The 18414-nt window shown below is 38.9% G+C and overlaps 1 protein-coding gene across 1 annotated transcript in view; it reads left to right on the forward strand.

The window, feature by feature from the left end:
• ylpm1 (YLP motif containing 1) overlaps positions 1–15301 on the forward strand; it is a 141850-nt gene extending 126549 nt beyond the window's left edge. The window contains 3 exon segments of the mRNA XM_086002717.1: positions 9904–10037; positions 11406–11583; positions 14941–15301. Coding sequence (XP_085858843.1) covers positions 9904–10037; positions 11406–11552 — 281 coding nt within the window. The 3' untranslated portion in view covers positions 11553–11583; positions 14941–15301.
• The last annotated feature ends 3113 nt before the right edge of the window (positions 15302–18414 follow it).

Here is an 18414-nt window from a genome sequence, read left to right on the forward strand (position 1 = left end):
TATAGAAAAATATTCGGAGTAAGTTTCCTATTATATCATCCTGTCATCTTGGTGTCTAAAGGATCCTGAATTTTCACAGGGAAAACCAGGATAGGAACTGCAGTGGCCTTTGTTCTAGTACTACTGTGGAAGGTGCTGCATAGCACATTACTGTATTTGCTTCTACCCATTCCTCACCAGTTCATTTTTGAAAAAAAAAATCCAGATTATATGATGAAGGTTCTTTGTTGTGTTGGAAAGGCTACCATTGCATTTCTTGTTACCGTTTTTCTGTATCAGGCTTGAGGCATTTTTCACTATTGAACAAGCATGCATAATTGTTTGGTTGTCTTGTGTGCTATTTCTTTACATTTATACTGTCAATTCATTCATACACCTCGGTACTATTTGGTTATTAAAAAGGCACGTGTATCTGGGGCCAAATAAAAACAGTAACTTGAATGCTTATTGTTCAGGATTTTGTACTGGAGCCTTTTATCAGTTTACAAGGAATCTGCAATGTCAAAATAACTTATGAATATAATGTTAATATGCAGTATATGAACATTTTACTTGGTTTCTGACTTTCAGTACTCAACTTGTTTTTGTTGGAGCTTAATTTTAGCAAATCTTCATGCGCATTAAATGCAGTGTTTTGCCGTACTTTTATAAGTTTTTAATAAGAATAGATTTGGGCAAAAACAAAAATTGATCAATCAAAGTCGATTGTTCATCTATATCAGTTTATGTTTTCATCAACTCATTGTAGAATGTTCCAAAATCTATCATCTGGCTCCAAAATATGGTTGTTGGAGGACAATCATCTCGGCCCCAGGACATCATAGCAGGAATTCCTCAGGACAGTGTCCTAGGCCCAACTATCTTCAGCTGCTTCATCAATGAGCTTCCCTTCATCATAAGGTCAGAAGTCGGGATGTTTGCTGATGATTGCACAGTGTTCAGTTCCATTTGCAATACCCCAGATAATGAATCAATCTGTGCCTGCAAGACCAGGACAACATTCAGGCTTGGGCTGATGTGTGGCGCAAATGCTACTTGACACTTAAGTGCCAGGAAATGACCGTATCCAACAAGAGAGAGTCTAACCACCTCTCCTTGACATTCAATGGCTTTACCATTGTCTAATCCCCACCATCAACATCCTGGGGTTCACCATTGACCAGGAACTTAACTGGAGCAGCAACATAAATACTGTGGCTACAAGAGCAGGTCAGAGGCTGGGTGTTCTGCAGCAAGTGACTCATCTCCTCATTCCCCAAAGCCTTTCCAAAACCTACAAGGCACAAGTCAGGAGTGTGATGGAATACTCTCCACTTGCCTGGATGAGCGCAGCAACAACAACACTCGAGAAGCTCAACACCATCCAGGACAAAGCAGCCCGCTTGATCAGCACCCCATCCACCACCTTATGCATTCACTCCCTCCACTACCGGCGCAGTGTAGCTGCAGTGTGTACCATCTTCACGATGCACTGCAGCAACTTGCCAAGGCTTCTTCGACAGCACCTCCCAAGCCCGCAACCTCTACCATCTAGAAGGACAAGGGCAGCAAGCACATGGGAGCACCACCACCTTCATATTCCCCTCCAAGTCACACACCATCCTGACTTGGAAATATATTGCCATTTGACATATTGAACATTTAAGCATTGACATTTGACTTTGGCAAGATCAAAATGCTTAAAATACAGTTAGGTGAGTTGATTGTTCCATTTCCAAAGCTGTTGAACTTAAAAGATCCTTGTTTGCAGGGATAGGCTTAGCAAAGTACTCAGAAAACTCTGCATACATCATGTTAGAGGTAGTAAAATGATGATAAACTTGATTTCAAGTTTGAAGAGAATTCTTATCTATATGGATCATGTGCATGACAGATGCTGTATACCAGAATGGTACTTCATCCACTTCCAAAAGCTTTAAAAGTGGCAGATTTTATGACCGCATGGAGCCAAAACAATGCTTAAGCTGTTTTCAAAGTTTCACTGCTAGCAGGCGCAAGTGCACAGGTAGTGGGTCCCAACTCGGTGAACTCTTTCCATAGCTTACCCTCATCTAGAACTCTGGTATCAACCAAAATGATATTCAATATCTTGCGCATATAGGTCTTTCCAGATGCCAAGCTTTTCATTAATTCCAAAGGAATCATATTCTAACTTGAACTAATACCACCAAAGTAAAACTATATATTAATTGGTCATTTTTCTCATTACTGGTTGTGTAATCTTGCTTTGCACAAAAAGGCTTTTGGGTTGCCTACTATAATCACTACACTTCATAGTAATTCATTGTATGCAAAGTGCTTTCGATTGTTTGAGTAATGTGATGAAGCACTACATAAATGGAAATCTTTTTCTTTCCCATTATTTTCCAATTTGTTTCTACACTGAGTAAAATTTCTATAATAAAGATGTCAACCTGTAGCAGCGCTGTACCACAGTTCGGATCACTCTTTCATTCATTTAACAGCAAACTGAAATATTTTTCTTTAAGTTTACTTGCATTTGTACCCAGTAATAAAATGTACAATTTTGATCACACTGGAGAATTTTAAAATGATTTATAAACATCAAATAAGTGACTTGTATCATGGTTCAAAAAGGCTTTTAACTCTAGTTTGCCTTTTTTAAATCATCACACAATTTCATAATATAACTTAAGAGTCTCTGTGAAGACGCACAGCATCTTTCCAATGCTCTTCAAGATTACCCAGACCTTATCAGAGCAGAGATGTTACATATTCAACATCTTGTATGTTTTCATAATGGTATACAGGTTGACTATCCCTTATCCGAATACCTTGGGACCAGCTGTGTTTCGGTTTTCGGATTTCAGAAGGTATTATTTCAGACGGGGAAACTCTGAACATTAAATTAATTTGGTAATTAGTAATTGTATTTAATATAAATTTTAAAAGTTCAGGCTACCTCTTGCGACTGTTCCGTGTCTCATTCCCCTTCCTGCTTCTCTGTGCTGCCGCTCACAGTCTGTTTACAGCTCCCCCTGCTCCGTGTCTCATTCCCCTTCCTGCTTCTCTGTGCTGCCGCTCACAGTCTGTTTACAGCTCCCCCTGCTCCGTATCTGAATTCCTTGACTTAGCGGGGGTCTGGGGCTCGACTGCCGCTGCCAGTTGTGGGAAAGCTGGATATCGGCTGACTCCTACGCTAAGCTGGCTCGCAAATCAGGTCAGAAAAGCATCGGCTGCGTCGGGTCATGTTTGGCGCCACCCGGGTTATGTCGTGCGCACGACTTACGCTTCACACAAAAACTTGAGGTTTTCGGTTTTCAGAACTGCGGATAAAGGATGGTCTACCTGTAATTGGTTCCTCCATTGCTTTTGTCTAAATGTTAAGAGTACAGTTATTGGATCTCTGGAATTACGTCGATTGTCAAGGAAACCTAGATTTCTTGAATTAAATCTCATATCAATTCGACATCTGCCCAAAATGCTGCAGGCAGATTTTTATCATGCAGCAAAGTCTTGGCAGGAGAGGTACTGTTGATGGAATAGTGCCATCATCCTGATTCAGTATACGTGGAGACTGTCATGGCATGTGTAGCATCTTTTTCACCCTCGCATTTCCATTTGAATGTAGACATTCTCAGCACGGGGCCTTTGGCTTGGACCATCTTTAGTTTTGATGATGATTCTAAGAAAAACAGATGTAACTGGAGATAATGGACAGACTGAAGACATTGAGGAAAGCCAATGCCCTGGGTCCGCACATGTTTCACTTTAGGGTATTCGGGATACTCAACTTAGTTAATGACATTGGACATGTTTAGTTTGCATCTTTATGAAATTCTTGGAAATGGTGACTGTTGGAGCAATGGAGAAAAAAAAAAGGATATAACACCAATATATAAAGAGGGGCAAAGAAATAACCCAGCAAAGTACCGTACAGCCAATCTAACATACACTTTAAGGAAAATGATGAACCACCCGGAGAAATACATAACCTTAAGAAGAAACAGGCGTGGCTTACTGGGAGGGAGATCATGCATTACTGATCTCTTGGAGTTCCTTCATAGGTAGCAAACCTTGTGGACAGTGGATGTCTACTTTTTGAAACAGTGCCTCACAAGATTTGTTCACAAGATTGGAAGGCATGGAATTGATAGCTGGGATTAAGTATCTGAGTTGTGGAGAGGCTGCAGAAGCTTGGAATGTTTACACTGGAGAATAGAAGCCCGCAGAGGTGATCATAAGGAAATATTCAAGATTCTAAAGTGTACAGACACGATAAACATCAATATGTTTAACCAGCACAAATTCTACAAACCAGGCAGAGCCTCAAACGTAGATGAAGGATGGTGAAAAGATTATTTAGATTTAACTACCCAGAAGATGGTGAATGTATGGAATGCACTTGCCTGGGAGGGAATGAGAGCTAAATTCCAGAGGGAGTTGGATAAATATGTGATGAGGAATTTGATAGAGTGGGGTGGGATATGATCTTTTCTAGACACTAGGGCCAGCCACATGTACTGCAATGATCTTTTCTGGTCCTGGACATTCCTATTTTCTTAAGTCTGATGTGTGTCCAATTACAAGTATTCAGATATACAGGTTGCATTCTTTCCACTGGTGAGTGGTTTTGTTGCACAGCACTACCTGTAAACTAAAACTCTCACCTCTTCATACTCAACAATGAAATATGGATGTTCCTGCGTGTAATTTTCTGGAATTTTGGATTTCTCTGGCTTCTCTGTAGAGGAACTGGAACTTCACAGAGCAATAACAAATCTCTCATTATGGCATCAGAGTGGATGCAATGCACATTTAAATGAATTAAAATGAAAATATGCAGATGCACCTCTTGGTCAAGAGATTATTGACACGGTTATGTGGGTAGAGTTGGTTTAATCTTTATATATCAGACTGATGGGCTTATGGAGAATTCTTTCTGCTAATGCACTGAATCTTCAGCCAAAGGCGAGAGTATTTTGTGAGCTTTTTTCCTTTTGGGTTTTTTATTGGTATTGTCAAAATAAATATTAACCCCAAAGTTTATGTGGCTTATTGGACTTTGTTGATTTAAATCGAAAAATGGAAGCCCCAATCTTGTTGTTCCATCTTGATCTCTCAACATTGGGAATATTATTTACTAAAGAGAAGTCATTGCTTTATTGCATTGGGTATAAACTTTTAAGCATGATAATTTGAATTCAGATCTACTTGCTACTTATTTATCCTTAGAATAACTGGATGCAAGCAGGTTATTTAACTTGAACTAGGAATGTTAAATATGCATTTGATGAACTTTAGGTAAAGAATGTGACTCGGAGTTAAAAGGATAGTACAGTTGGAGTCAGTGAATGCTGTGTGGAATATGAGATGTTCGGTCCATACAACTACCAGATGTGGGATGAATAGGAAATGTTGGATGGATGTTCTGAAGGTTTTGCTGAGTTACCTTTAGGAGGCATGGAGAAACTTTTTCAAACCTTTCCTCGAGAGAGTCAGTTGGATTAGTAAGACATGCTCTGTGGAAGGATTGGATTTGATGGATCAATTGTCCTTTCTTTTTTTGCATTTAAGATTTTTGACTGACTGCTTGGGGACTGAGAGATAGTTAGTGGGAGGACTAGAGTACAGTGAAATTGTTTCTTTCTGTAGAAGTCTAACATTTTTGCTAGTAATATTCTATAAAAAAATTATTGTATGTTTTGTGCAGGTAAGTGATGTATGAATTTTAGTGTGTTCACTAATTTGGTGTTTTAGGGGAAGATGTGGAATCCTTCTGTTTCAGGCAACTCGTAACTCACAGGAGTACTTGTTCTCCCATTGAAACCAATAGAATGAGTACCCTTGCATCCAATTAAATGTCCTGTGACGATATATATTTGTGTGATGTATTAGAAATATAATAGCTACCCTGTTACTATTACAGCATTTCTGAATGTTGTGCTACACTTAATCCATAATGAAACCCAGGTGTGTGTTAGGGGGAATATACATTTGAGTCTTTATCATTAATTTTACTCTGGAAATATTAAGTGCAAGAAAAAATGTGAAAGATTGTTTTCCCCCCCATTACTTTCTGTCATAGCCAGATCTGTATCAAATCAAACTTACTTTTGAGCCATATTTAGAGCAAATATAAGCAGTTAATAAAGCACATGGGATCCTGGGCTTTATAAATAGAGGCATACAGTACAAAAGTCAGGAAGTTATGCTAAACCTATATAAAACACTAGTTCGGCCCCAGACCTTAGGAAGGACGTGAAGGCTTTGGAAAGGTCACAGAAGAGAATTACTAGAATGGTTCCAAGATGAGAGAGTACAATTACGTGGACTAGAGAAGCTGGGGTTGTTCTTGGAGCAGAGAGGCTAAGAGGGGATTTGATGTTCAAATCCTGAAGGATTTATATATAGAGTAAATAAAGAGAAACTGTTTCCAATGGCTGAAGGGTCGATAATGAGAGGGCACAGATTTAAGGTGATCGGCAAAAGAACCAGAGGCAACATGAGGAAAAACTTTTTCAATAGTAGCCTTCAAAAGGGAACTGGATAAATACTTGAAGGAGAAAAAATTGCAGAGATATGGGGAAATAGCGGGGTAGTGCGACTAACTGGACTGCTCCTCGAAAGAGCTGGCGCAGACTCGATGGGCCGAATGGCCTCCTTCTGTGCTGTACTGTTCTACGATTCTAGGTGTAAATTTAAAAAAAAAAACCTTTCCTCTTATTTCCCTAGATTGACTGGGTAATTCTAAATTGATTCAAAAATGTCCCAGTTCTTTCAATTAACTTGTTTTTGTATTTTATTTTTTAAAGAGTGACTAACCAAGTGCAATGAATGATACAGGTCTTTGCCTGAAATTCTCGTGGATGAGTTCCAAACCTGTCTATTGAGCCATGCGGTATTGCACTTTCCCAAAAACTGAGACAAAGAAGGTCATCCACCTCTTAATTACAAGCTCGCGGAATATCTGGTTGCCTTTAGCCTGGGAGCAATTGGAAGATTAGAGGGGAAGAAAAGAAAATATAAAAGCAATAGGAGAAACTCATTTCCTTATACCTATTTAAAAAAAACACTTTTACGTTAATCATATGGATCTACCACTTTTTTGGGAGTGTGTTTAGTTAAACAAGAAATGAACAAAAAAAAGTAAAATTAATGGAAGTGAAGTACTGTACTCTTAAGTAGTACTAATGAAGTTCTTTTCTTAATCAAGGTTTGCATATAACACAAATGAATTGTGGATAATGGTTCTGAAAAGAATTGCTCAGATAAAAATGATTAACTTACAACAGAGAACTTGTATCATTATTTATACTTCACACCTGTGTATAATTAAAATGGAATTGTTTCATTAAATCTTAAAATCACAGAACTTGATTAGTCACTGATAAGACTTACTAATTGTCTTGTAGCAACCTTGTGGTTGAGAATTTTGATGGACACAGTCTTCATTTACATCTAATATATTCAGTGCAGCGTATATTCAGATTCAATACGTCGACCACCTCGAACTCTGCTGGTAATATTTTCAGCAGTTTTAAGATTGTGTACACCAAATGTGATACAAGCAACCTTGAATATTCATTTTTATTCCTATTTGGTTTGTAGTTTCAAAAAAAAGACTTGCATTTATATAACGCCTTTCATGACCACTGGACGTCTCAAAGCGCTTCACAGCCAATCAAGTACTTTTGAAGTGGAGTCACTGTTGTAATGTGGGGAAACGCGGCAGCCAACTTGCGCACAGCAAGGTCCCACAAACAGCGATGTGCTAATGACCAGATAATCTCTTTTAGTGATGTTGGTTGAGGGATAAATATTGGCCCCAGGACACCGGGGATAACTCCCCTGCTCTTCTTTGAAATAGTGCCATGGGATCTTTTACGTCCGTCTGAGAGCAGACAGGGCCTCTGTTCAACGTCTCATCCGAAAGATGGCACCTCCGACAGTGCAGCACTCTCTCAGCACTGCACTGGAGTGTCAGCCTAGCTTTATGTGCTCAAGTCTCTGGAGTGGGACATGAACCCGCAACCTTCTGACTCAGAGGCCAGTGTGCTACCTACTGAGCCATAGCTGACACCATTCAGTACACTTAATTTAAACAAAAATGAAACAACCACAATTATCTGTATTGCGTGTATATAGGATGACATATTGAAAAGTGTATGTTGATAATTTTGCTGAAAAGTAATGACATTGAAAACTGAGAGATTAAAATTCAAGTAATTCATACATTCAGCAGGCCTTTGAGATTTACGACCTTCAACCATACTTTCAGCTCATCCTTGTTTCTAGTATTCTAGGGTTTAAAAAAAAAATTGGCTTGTCCTCTGAGCTCCCAAGTGTACTTCCTTAAAACAGACGCCCAAGTATCCTTTGTAAAGTAAAGGTAATTTTTTTTTTTAATATTGGAAATAACCAAGTTGAGCTGTGAATATAAAAACATTAATTTCAGTGCAGCAATGGCATCTCGTTTCAAAAAGCAGCAATTTCTACTGTAATTGAGCCTGAGAAACCATGCCATTACATAGAAACATAGAAGATAGGAGCAGGAGTAGGCCATTCGGCCCCTCGAACCTACTCCGCCATTCAATGAGATCATGGCTGATCATCCAAACTCAGTACCCTGTCCCTGCTTGATCCCTTTAGCCTCAAGAAATATATCTAACTCCTTCTTGAACATATTTAATGAATTGGCCTCAACTGACTTCTGTGGTAGAGAATTCCACAGGTTTACCACTCTCTGGGTGAAGAAATTCCTCCTCATCTCTGTCCTAAATGGCTTACCCCTTATCCTTAGACTGTGACCCCTGGTTCTGGACTCCCTCGCCATCAGGAACATCCTTCCTGCATCTAGTCTGTCTAGTCCTGTTGACTAGCCCATTGACGTGCAAGTGTTCCTTGTGTAAAACACCATAGGATTTAAAACTATCTTGAATACCAATTACAGTATGAATTTAACTTTGTCACATTATTTAGTGTTAATCCAACAGGATTAGGTTTGGCATAGGTAATGCCTTTGGTACAGACTTTCACAAGGTGATTGTCACGTGGGTTTTAATTTATGACTTACTCACTTGATGTTATTTTGGAAAGAACGTGAAGCAGTGTCTGCAGTGTTGGTGATTGAGGTACTCACAACTATATGCTAATGGTTGTCACATTGAAAAGTGGCAGCATCTCAGAACATGCAGTGTTTGCCACAGAAACAGGGCAGTGGCAACATTTCAGATCACACTATTTCTTGCCAATAGATGGTGCCATTGTATTTTTTTTAAAAGGCACTCAAAGTCCAGTAACTTTCATTGCAGTCTATCTGATTCCCTACAAATATGGCTTTAAAAATTAGTAACCTGCACAAACCACATTTAATTCACATTTCTGAGACGCACATGATGTTTCTGTTTCACATGCCTGTCAACTCAAAATAAGACTCATTCTTTCAGCTTGAACCTCAGTGAAAGAATAAAAACATTAACAGTTTAATGTGAATTGGTTTCCTGTCCTTTCAGTGCATCTATTTGTAAAACAGCGGGGGGAGGGGGCACTTTTAAATCCAATGCCGTTTAAACCTTTTTTAAAATTGTGATTGTTTCAGTACAGACAGTACTATAAAAAGCTATTTTCTTCGCTTGTTGAGAAATTTTGTATGTGGAATTTGTAACCAGTGAGAATTGTGTTGGTGCACAAAATAAAAACACTGATGGGTTTCAGGAAGAGTCTGCATTATAAGTTAACGGACTACATCAGTGATCCATTCCTTACCACTTTCACGGCCAACCAGCCTATGCTGTACATTAGTTACAGCAAGGGTGTTCACCTGTGAGCTCAACTCTTAACACCGTATACATGTATGTATATATGTATGCATATATATATATTTCCCTCTCATGCATTCACTCTAAACCTGACGGCAGAGCCTATGTTTTTGTTGTTCAGACAAGCTGGATGGGTTGAGGAGCGGCAATAAACGAAAGCGAGGCTGGCATGATGGTGTTGCGCACCAATTGGAGGATTACCTTCAGCTTCCTGACGACTATAACTCTCGTTCTTCAGAACCTGGAAAGAAACGGGTAAAGAAAATAACTTAAATTCTTAATTGCTCATGTGGGTACTTGCTGTGCTTGGTTGACTTAACATGAAATACACAATGCTAATGTTTCCTTTGAGCATTATGGTTTGGCAAAAGAGAGAGATGAGTGATTTATCATATGCAAAATTTTATGTAATTTGTTTCATATGTTTATCTTGAGTATCAAGAATGCTCCAGTACAAAACAGATTTCAAACCAGATGAATTTCTTGGGGGGTATGAAATATCTCTCTTTTTCCTCTTTTCTCTCTGTCCAGATCTCATTTGGCTGCACATTGTCAAATAGTAGGCAGGTCACCTCTTGCCAGCAACCTGAAACGTATGCAAGAGCAAGCCAGCAACAATCATCTCTTGCTCTTCTCTTCCTTCCGCCCCTCCATAGGGTGCGGTGCCTGGCCCTGCTTGCAGCAAAGCTGAGCTGGGACTGATTGCATTACTTATCAGTGTCCTAACACATTTTGTTACCACACTGAGGACAAAAAGATGATATTTGTACTGATTAATACTGCTTTTAGAGTTTAAAGTATAACTTTTATGTTGACTGGCGATGTAAAGTCACATCATAACTACAGGGAACAGTTCATGTACATGCGAAGAGCAGTGAATGGAATCAAAAGAAGGGTCCTACCAGCCTTTAAAACAAAAAAAAGACTAATTTTTGTGAATAGGGGGAATTTGCACCTTCAAAGAAGGAAACAATTATTTGCTGCCAAATGGCTTTGTATTTGTGATCTGCACAAAAGTTAAAGTTACCTTTATACACTTAATTAAATAATTTGCAAAGAGGGAGGAGAATTCATCCACGAATGTTGTGTGCAGCTTGCCAACAGTTAACGTACTAATTCACATACAATTGAAATTGCAGCGTTTAGGGAGTGAATGGAGTAACCAAATATAAGACCATGAACAATTCTTGTAAGATCACTGCTATTCTCAGAGTGTGGTATCTGCTTAGTTTATTGTCTCATCAACAATTCCAGAGTTCCGTTCTGTTTAGGGTCAAGTGTGAAACTTGACAGCTGTGGTTAAAATACCATTGTTGTGTCGTATTCAATTTATAATATGCCAACTCTTAAGCGATGGGATATATAATGTTTAATTTAATTTTTAGCCAGGGAGTTACTTCTCCGCTCGCTCTTTTCTGTAGCACTTTCCCTCCAGCCATGACCAAATGCTGCTTGATCATAAATCTACCAATGAAAAATACACTATCAGGAAAATTAACTTGTAAAGTAAATTCCGATATATGAATGCTTCTGCACATAATTTCAGATTGCTTTGAAAAACAGTGCTTCAGGTGGGCAGGGAGGAAAATAATATGTATCTGAACTGCCTCCAATATGCTTTAGGTGAGATGGGCAGACTTGGAAGAGGAGAAGGACGCTGAGCGCAAACGAGCCATAGGATTTGTGGTTGGACAAACAGACTGGGAGAAAATAACAGATGAAAAGGGCGAATTAGCCCAGAGAGCATTGAACCGCACTAAATATTTCTAAAAAAAAAGTTTGAAATGTTTTTTACAACGAGGTAAGCAATAATCAAAAATTAATTAATTACAGTTTTTAAAGTTGTGTCTGAAAGATTTGTGAAATGTCTTTTTTCTTTTCTGCTTGTATGGTATCAAGTAGGTCGACTGTAGCAACAGGGAAACCAGTTGTAAGCATCCAGGGCAAGTTTGTAATTTTAGTTCTGAGCAGCATCTGGTTGAAATGACCAGCCACCTTTAAAAACACATTCCTTTATCATTGTATAAGATTGTATTTGTTGTTGGAATAAGGAATAAAATATCAGTTTTGATATTCTGGATTCAGTAACTTCATGTGGAGAGGCGCTGAAGGTGTTTTTATTAATGCATTGAATGTTGCCCAATTTTTATGAAGTCAGTTTTTTTTAAATGCCCTGCACCAGTTGAATGCTGTGGAGTATTAGGTAGTATGACTTTCTGATACGAAATATAGTCAATGGAGAGAATAAAACAGACTTAAGTTATTGAATGAGTAAATCAGCCTGGGTAAAGGGGGAAGGATATGGCAGAAAGAGCTGGAATAGTGTACAGCTGAAGGGATTACTTTCTCGAGACCGAGGCACCAGAAGTAGGGATTAGGTGTAGAAGCAAGAAATTTCAGCACAGGAGGAAGGAAGCCCTTTGACCTATCATGCTTATGCTAGTGTTAGCGCCACAAAGGAGCTTTCTCCTCGAGTCCTAATTTCCTGCTCTTTCCCCATAGCTTTTAATATTTTTCTTGAAGTGTTTAATTCACTCCTGTGTTGTTTACTCAACGCCAGTAGTTAGTTTTGGTACGCATTTCATAATGACCCTTTGTGGAGTGGGAATTTCCCCCTTTATGCTTCCAGTACTAATTCTGAGTTTACACCCCCTTGTTACCAATTCAGCAGCCTGTGGAAATCTACTATTTTAATTAGCATTTCTTTGAGATCCCTTGCTTAACCGTTACGCTGTGAATACAACTCTACTTTTTCATGTCTTTCATCACACGACATCCCCTCATCCCTGCAATCAACTTACTGAATCTATACATCACCTTTTTCATGGCTCCATTTTATAATGGAATGCTTGAACTGCATGCAGTACTTCTCCCAACAATGGCCTCACCAATATCCTCTGCAGGATCATCATCACGCCATTGTGATATTCATAATCTAATTTGCCCCTTTTATGTTTTTTTCACTTGAAAGCCTGCTTTTAAATATGTGTACCTCTGTTCCCCTGCCCCATTGAGAATGTTACCATTTAGTATACATTTCCAATTCTATTTGTTCCCAAAATGTAACATTTTACATTTAATAACATTAAACTGAATTTAGCACACACCTGCTCACACATCGAAACATAGAAGATAGGAGCAGGAGTAGGCCATTCGGCCCCTCGAGCCTGCTCCGCGATTCAATGAGATCATGGCTGATCATCCAAATTCAGTACCCTGTCCCTGCCTTCTCCCCATATCCCTTGATCCCTTTAGCCTTAAGAAATATATCCAACTCCTTCTTGAATATATTTAATGAATTGGCCTCCACTGCCTTCTGTGGTAGAGAATTCCACAGGTTCACCACTCTCTGGGTGAAGAAATTCCTCCTCATCTCTGTCCTAAATGGCTTACCCCTTATCCTTAGACTGTGACCCCTGGTTCTGGACTCCCCCGCCATCGGGAACATCCTTCCTGCATCTAGTCTGTCTAGTCCTGTTAGCATTTTATAAGTTTCAATGAGATCCCCTCTCATTCTTCTAAACTCCAGTGAGTATAAGCCCAATCAACCCAATCTCTCCTCATATGTCATTCCTGCCATCCCAGGTATCAGTCTGGTGAATCTTCGCTGCACTCCCTCCATGGCAAGAACATCCTTCCTCAGATAAGGCGACCAAAACTGCACACAATACTCAAGGTGTGGTCTCACCAAGGCCCTGTACAACTGCAGCAAGACATCCTTGTTCTTGTACTCGAACCCTCTCGCTACGAAGGCCAACATACCATTTGCCTTCTTAACCGCCTGCTGCACCTGCATGCTTACCTTCAGCGACTGGTGCACAAGGACACCCAGGTCTCGTTGCACTTCCCCTTCTCCCAATCTATTGCCGTTCAGATAATCTGCCTTCCTGCTTTTGCCACCAAAGTGGATAACCTCTAACCAATGTTCCCTTTAAGCTGCATGGCCGCGCAGCTCTCTGGACCTCCCATGCAGCTGGCTTGTCGGCTTTTCAATGGTAAAATTGCGTATGCGTGGTATTTTGAATGGGCTGCAGCGCCTTAAAGGGGCCGCGCACCCCAAAAAAAAATTAACTGGAGCATTGCCTCTAACCCATGGCCATATGCATTATTCCTGCTGCTCCCCCTCCCCCCCTCAATTTGCTATCAGAAAACTTTGAAATTGCTTATGCCTATACCCACCTTGTACGTAATATTTTCTTCCTGACTAATGGGCACAGAAAATCAAAGCCCCAGACTACTCCTATTGGGACAATTTTAAAAATCAATTCTGGAAATTTGAATCATTTTAGAACCCAGTCCAGATCTGATGCTCAAGTTGTAAGCCAGTTCCCGGAAGGCAAACAATTTTCTAGTTACTTTGCACATGGGGCAAGTGAAAGCCGAACATTTCATCTGAAATTGGCAAAGCGTCTTGAAACCATGTACTGTATAACGACCTTTTCCTGCCAAGTAATTTTATGGTATGGTTCCTGGAATGTACCTTTAGTGGCCAATTTTCTCCTCTTCCCTGAAGACTTTGCTTGGATAGGTGGACATCTCTCAGAGAGATCCTGTTTTCAGTTAGTCCGTGTGAGTGAGGATTAAGGACATGTTTTACTTGCACAGAAGGCATAAAGTCGCTGGTCTTGGTGATCAAAACTGCTGGTATTTCTCCCCTGAGTGTTCACAGGAACCCTAACCTGTAGAAACTGTCTAGAGGAAGTGACATTTGGGATGTTGTTTGTCCAATGTGCTCCTGTGAACCCAGCATCACAATTCCAGGATTTTCAGGACCATACTTGGGAAGTTTTTTTGTTAAGTTACTGACTCACTTGCACAACTTTCTCAGTTAAAGACAACCCCAGTTTAATGCAGGGAGGGAGATGCATGGTTCCTCAAATGATGTGTCCCTTACACAATATCCCCTCAGAGAAGTTTTTCCTGGATTTTCCAAAGCTCCAATATAATGGTCTCTTGTCACTTTCTGCATTGGGACAACTGACAAAAAAACTATTTTTTGATTTTGTTAATTTGCAGATGGTATGTTAATTACAGGAACTATGGCTGCAGACTCTTGTAAAATCAGATATTTAATAATATAACCAATAAAATGAAACTTTTCTTCAGCTTACTTTACTGTTTTAAGTATTAATTGTAATAATTTTTCCATTTCCTCTAGGCTCCACGATAACAGTGGAGAATGCTGGGAAGAGATCTTACGTAGAGGTTGGGCAGACAAGAAATTTCACAAGACTTTGAGTTTTTTGTTTTATTTTATTGTTACACTGTACGAGCACTAGACTATTGGTGGTTGACTTCTCTTATTAGCAGTCTGTGAGAATATTTTTTAAAAAGTTAATCGATAGTGTTATTAAAAACTAAGTTGAAACCACACTAATTGTAATCCAGTGTGTTCTGAGCCTGCTATCATGGCTTTGCTTCATCAGCTTGTATTTTTTTTATACTGTATTGCTGAATTGTTCCTTGCTCTGTCCATGCCAACTGTAATTTTAAGGAGCAATAAAGTTAACTTGAAACCATGGAACAGTTCATGTGTCTGCACGCCATGGGCATTCCAACAAATGTGTATTTATTAAGTGTTCAGTATTTCTGTTTTTTCTTTGAAATATCATGTCCGCCTTTTGATTTTGGCCATTGAATTCTTCTCTCGCCAATGGACCATCCCAATTAATTTTAACACTTGGAAGAAGTAACATTTGAGGAACCCATCATTTCTGTGGGGGATGGGGAAGTGCACTAAACAGTTCTGCTGAATGTGCTGCAAGAGGAGTGTACTATTCCAAACTATACCACGTTTCTGGAGTGTGTGCACTTCCAACACCTACTGGAGCATAATTTTCACGATTGCACCAGTTACTGCTTTCTTGGTGCTAAATAATTTGAGACAAATGTAGCTTCAGTAAATGAGAAGAGTTTCTCACAAGAAATGTTACTGCTGCAGTATTTTTTTTGTTCCCTTTTGGCCATTTGTATCTGTGTAGATGTACCTCGTTTACTGCCTGTGAATGCAGCTGTGAAATGGGGCAGGAGTGAGAATGAAATGTTGCAATTCAAATACATATCAGAAATTCTGCAATATTTTTATTCAATCATATAATTCACTGAATTGAAGGGAGATAAATTTCTAAAGGAAGCCGGTTTTGAAATCTATTGTGGGAGTGTATATAACAAAATTGCGCTTTTGGGGGAGGGGGGTGGGGAGTGTAATCCTCCAAGTAAACCCATTCTGTGTGCTTGGTAATTGTTTACGTTCTTTAGTTTTTTTGGTTACTGATGAAATATTTGAGAAGATTTCAAAGTTACAGAAGCAAATTTCTTAATGTTAATTGGGCACTAAGCACATCAAAGTGATGAATTATGAATTTAAATTTCAATGTAAAAAGATTAGATTTTTGGAAATCTGTAGTGAATATTATAGTTGGCATTAATTTCATACTATACAGACTAAACTACATATCTGTAAGCAATCAAAGTGATCATTTAAATTTTTTAATTCTCTTGCACTGCTGAGCAGACAGGACATGTTATGCTGTTGTCCCACTATAACTGGAAAATACTTCAGCTTTTGATTCAACTTAATTAGTGTCCTTCCTTCCACAAACTGGCGTTTCTTTTGAAAATGAGTGCATGGAACTGTTTAAATGTCAGTCACGTGTCGGTAAGAAGCAATAACAGACCAAGAACTTTTAAAATGCCATTTTTTAGTGTTCGCTTTTGGAATTTAGGAAGGTTTCTTTTGAAAATGAACATGCTATCTGTGTGTCCCGTTTGCATCTCCTAATGGAATGATTCATTGCCTCAATAGGCAATTTTTTTTTGTTTTTTGACCTTCCTTTATTTTCTGTGGTTTCTTTTGTCACACACCATGTCTGGCAGGCAGATCTCTGCCAAAGCTTCTGTTAATGTCCTATTCCAACCACTCGGAAATACGGCCAAGTTGCCTAAAACGACACTCCTTGCCTCGGCTTGGTGATTTTACTGCTGAAAAATAAAGAGTACCTTCATTTTGTAATGTGATTTCCACACATCCTCTGAGCTTCCTTCATAAATAAGCATCTGAGAAACCATCCGTGCATCAGACCGCACATTGGTAAGCATGCTGCACTGGCAACTTAGCTTTGTTATACATAGCCATTGTCTTGATGCTCTGTACACCAGCTGGTTGGACTTCAATAGCCTCTTCCTGTCCTGTGATTTGCAAGGTACACAGATTGAGAATATTGAAAACCGAATTAGGATAGTTAAAAGTTAGTGACCTGTCTGGTACCTTCGTAAGTATTTTATTAATAAGGTTTAATGGTGCAGGTAGATCATTACACAGAACATGGCCTGTAGGAATGTAAAACAAAATAGAGCTTGCTGGAGATGTTACCAGCTTGTCTCATTGCTATATACAGGCACCAATATCAGGTCTTTAATAATCAGCTATAACAGCGCTATCTCTTGAGTTGCAATTCATTTTTATCATTAACTTTAAACTAAACTGCACAATAGTGTTTTGTTTTGCTTGTATCTTATTTCATGGCATTGCCCTGTCTTCACTGGAAGACATGTCACCCTCTTATGTATATAAAAAAAAGTACAAAACCTATTGTAACAATCCAATTTTTTGAGCTGCAACTGGAAAAGCAGAAGCAAAAGAGCCTATAATTGGAATGGATTTAACCGTATTAAATAAATTGCAAACTACATCAACTGTTTGTACCCAAGAGTACAAATGTAAAAGTTTGGTGCAGCGCATGATCTCTTAATATTTTAAAATACTTCTACTCTGTTGCAGTTTGTCATAAATTTAAATAAGTACTTTGTACATGTAAGCAAAGGTAAAGCATGAATTAGTTTTAAGTATAAATTATTTTTAACATGTTTTTGAATGAAACAACAAATGTAGTAACTAATTAACTCTCCTGTCTGAAGTATACAACAGAATTATGTTGGTTTCTTTTGTAGTGACCACAGCTCATTACAACGAAACTGGTATTGCATGCCATTTTTACTTCTGAGCAAACTCTCTTTGGACTTGGATTAAGTTACTTGTAAGCTTTTCATGTTTTCTGTGGATCACATTTGCATTTATACCATTGCTAAATAACTGCAGAAACAAATTAGCAGCTAAGAAGATTTCAAAAACTAAGCTGTTTTTATTAAAAAAAAAAAAAACTTGCTGGATTTTCACACGTTTGTATTTCACTGTAACAGAAAGGGACAGCTTGGAGAATATGGGTTTACTGGATGAAAGTGTCAAATCTGCTGCAGTCCTGCCTATTCCCAATTTTTGCCTTATTCTTTCCATTTTCGCTTTAACTCTTGTGGAGTTTGCTCTAAAAGGTTTAGAGTGTTCACTTGACAAGAGTATGAAAGTTTGATTTTTTTAAATCCTAGCCACAATAATTATTGGTCATTATCCTTCAAAATTAACATTAGATTTGCACCCAGTTGATTAGAATTTGAACGCAAGCAGTTTCACCAGGCCAACTGTACAAACTTTGATTGAGTCAGCACCTTTGCAACAAATGTGCTTGGTACAAGGTAGAAAAGTAGTAAAGCTTATACTCAGGAGAACATGACCACTTCATGGTGCTGTATTAGTTCCTAACGAAAACTGATCACAATCTAAACAAACGGATGTGGC

The sequence above is a fragment of the Somniosus microcephalus genome, chromosome 12 (genome assembly GCF_052327205.1).
Source record: "Somniosus microcephalus isolate GS21.2 chromosome 12, FLI_Smic_1.0, whole genome shotgun sequence".
Classification (NCBI taxonomy): domain Eukaryota; kingdom Metazoa; phylum Chordata; class Chondrichthyes; order Squaliformes; family Somniosidae; genus Somniosus; species Somniosus microcephalus.